This window comes from Nannobrachium achirus, assembly GCF_963921795.1.
Source record: "Nannobrachium achirus genome assembly, chromosome: 6".
NCBI classification, from domain to species: domain Eukaryota; kingdom Metazoa; phylum Chordata; class Actinopteri; order Myctophiformes; family Myctophidae; genus Nannobrachium; species Nannobrachium achirus.
In genome coordinates, this window is record NC_137815.1 from 22,741,685 (window position 1) to 22,744,795 (window position 3,111).

A 3,111-nucleotide genomic window follows, 5' to 3' on the forward strand; every position below is an offset into this window, starting at 1 on the left:
TCCTCGAAGTTACTACGGGGGCCGCCAAATCTTGTGTGATAGAAAAGACATTTTCAGGTCAGGATACCAATTTTATCCAGTCAGGAGAGAGAACTCACACGGGATACAGATTAACCAATGAAGAGATGACAAAGAAATAAACAATCAAAAGTAGAACTGGGCCAACACCATAACATTTAGGCACTTTCTCCTGAGTGACTGAAGACTCGAACACCTGACCTGAACATGTGTTTTCTGTTTATTAAAAAGCACACCCAGTGTGAAGTAATTCCTTTAAGCGCCCGCAAAGATTGGCCAATGTGGGATGGGGGGGGAATACATAAATACACACAAAAAAAGCCAGAGTGGCAAGCACGTTAAAAAATCTGGAGATTTGGGCTGCGTGGAAGTATTCTTTCAGGTTCGGCAATAATGACACCACAGATTAATATGGACTGTAATATGACGATGAAAATTATGTAAAATGTTGTCCCTGTGAATGTCTGTGCATGTGACAAAATAACAATTAAGTAAAAAAAAAGAAAAGAATAAATCTGGAGAGATGCAGAGACCCCTGCTACTGAACAAAAACCCTATAGCAATGAATATTATCAAAATAGTGCTTTTACCCAAATAATTTGTATTTTAACCAAAAATATCTCCTACCTTTAACATTGAGGAATAAAGGTTAAGACTCATAGCCGGTCCATTCAAAAGGGGGTGCTAGATAAATCCTCTTTCCTCCTGACATAAATGTGACGACGCCTCTGTATGCTGCCCGTGGGACTCCGGACCTCCAGTCGGGCATGATCCCCAAGTCCTTAGCCAGGACCTTAAAGTTGTCCATGCTAGAGTAGTGCAGACGAAAGGGCCCAGAACCGCTAAGTGTCCCCTGTTTGATCTCTTCGGAGCTCACCTCAGGGGCACTGTAAACTTTATACTCAAAATCGCTTCTGTACGTTTTCTTCAAGTAACTAAGATCCAACCTGGTGAAAGGCACATAGCGAGAATTCAGCTTCATGTGGTGGAGGTACTTGTGATAAAACTCTCCGTTGCTCACGCCGACCACGCCGAAGGTGAAGGTACGCGAAACCTCGGGCCGGATGCAGGTGCGGTTGTGCCGCTGCTCGGGCTGGCGCATCCAGTCGTCCCAGTAGGCGGCAGGCCACTTGGGCTCCAGCTCATCCCAGAGCTCCTTGAGCAGCATCCAGCCCAGGCCGGGGAAGAAGTCTGTCCTGTGGAGCAGCTCGCCGTTAGCGGGGTCCACGAAGCCGTCCATGCCGTTGTCGTTCCAGGCCGACACGCACCACAGGCTCGGGTCGGACCGGAGGATCGGATGCAGCGCTCGGAAGTACTCGAAGAAGTCCGGCGCCACCTCCAAGTCGTCCTCCACGATCACGACGGAGGAGTAGGACAGGGTCCTGAACACTTGGTTGAGAGCCCAGCGGTAATGTCTGGCGATCTTGTAATAACCCTGTTGAAAGCGGCCATCTTGTGGCCGCATCTTGATGTTCGTCAAGTCTGGCTGCTTCAAGTGAGTCACTTGATCGCCATAAGAGCCTATGACCTCGGCCGTCGCTGCGTGTCCACAGTCCTGACTGACGATGATCGGGTAGAGCTCCGCGGACGGACGATACCTTAAGAGCGCGTCCAGGCAGCGTTTCACCGTGACTCGGTCACAGGCGATCACCAGAATGGGAATGGTTTCCGGTCGTGGCGCGATCCTCTGTCCAGTTCCACCTGCCGTTGTCTTCAACAGTGACCGTTGAGTCTGGATCTGTTGGACCAGCTTCTTCTGCAGCTCGAGTTGTGCCTCATAGGCGTCGGCCAATCGTAGAATGTCCGCTGCCACATCACGAACAGATTCCCCCTCATCCAGCTGTTCCCTCTGCTGCCCTCTGTCCGGCCAGCCCAGCCGCCCATACACGGCAATTCCCAAAAACAGAAGCACCAGCATGGCAATGCAGGTGACTAACGTTTTGCGAAGCATGGTCAGTGACAACAACCAGGACGGTAAAGAGTGATCCAATTGTTCCTAAAAGTGGTTTTGCTTTGCCTTGACTATTTGACAGTTCACTTTAAAAGACAAGATTGTGATGTTGTGATGTTGACTTTATGATGTCATTGCGTGATGACGTAATTACTCCATGACGTAAACTACCCGATAACATTACTCAAACTGAATGGCCATCTTGGTCAAACTATTATTAATGTGATTGCCTGTAGGGAAATATTGTTATTGGTCGAGTTTATGGAGGAACTTTCTGAAAATGAGGAAGCAGCATTGTGCGTGTGCGTGCGCGTGTGCACGTGTGTGTGTGTGTGTTGACAGGGTTCCACAAGGACGATGAAACAAAGTTTATAACCTGAACACAGTCTAGACGCTGTATTAGTCTGACACACACACAGTCACACACACATGCACACAAGCGTGCGCACGCATGCACACACACACACACACACACACACACACACACACACACACACACACACACACACACACACACACAGTGGCAGGTAGAGACAGACAATGAGGTCAGACAATGTGACAAAATGTTCTTTACAGTAATTTAACGTTTTCTCTGACTGCATGTCTGATATTCTGCTCTCTCTCTCTGATATTCTGCTGTGTGTGTGTGTGTGTGTGTGTGTGTGTGTGTGTGTGTGTGTGTGTGTGTGTGTGTGTGTGTGTGTGTGTGTGTGTGTGTGCGTGCGTGCGTGCGTGCGTGCGTGTGTGTGCGTGCGTGCGTGCGTGTGTGTGTGTGCGACCCGCTGTCTAGACAGCTGATTATGCAGCATAATGAGCAGAGGAGGAGAGACAGAGGGAGGGAGGGTCAGACAGAGGGGAGGATGAGAGGAGAGGAGAGGAGAGGAGAGGAGAGGAGAGGAGAGGAGAGGAGAGGAGAGGAGAGGAGAGGAAAATGGAGGATAGGAGAGTGATTCCCGAGAAAGAAAGAAAGAAAGAAAGAAAGAAAGAAAGAAAGAAAGAAAGAAAGAAAGAAAGAAAGAAAAGGAGGATGGATGGATGGATGGATGGATGCTATGGATAAATCTGTCAACCTCTAATCAATCAATATGTAAAGAAAGTGACAGAGGCCAAGACAGACAGATAGACAGGCAGGCAGGCATCCA

General features: G+C 48.7%; 1 protein-coding gene across 1 annotated transcript; it reads right to left on the reverse strand.

Annotated features, from left to right (window-relative positions):
* Positions 1-667: 667 nt before the first annotated feature.
* On the reverse strand, positions 668-1,969 carry LOC308286910 (alpha-1,3-mannosyl-glycoprotein 2-beta-N-acetylglucosaminyltransferase-like; the record flags this gene model as incomplete). Its single annotated transcript, XM_080728032.1, has 1 exon — positions 668-1,969. One exon carries the CDS (start codon positions 1,967-1,969, stop codon positions 668-670), a length of 1,302 nt encoding a protein of 433 aa, XP_080584158.1.
* Positions 1,970-3,111: the final 1,142 nt, after the last annotated feature.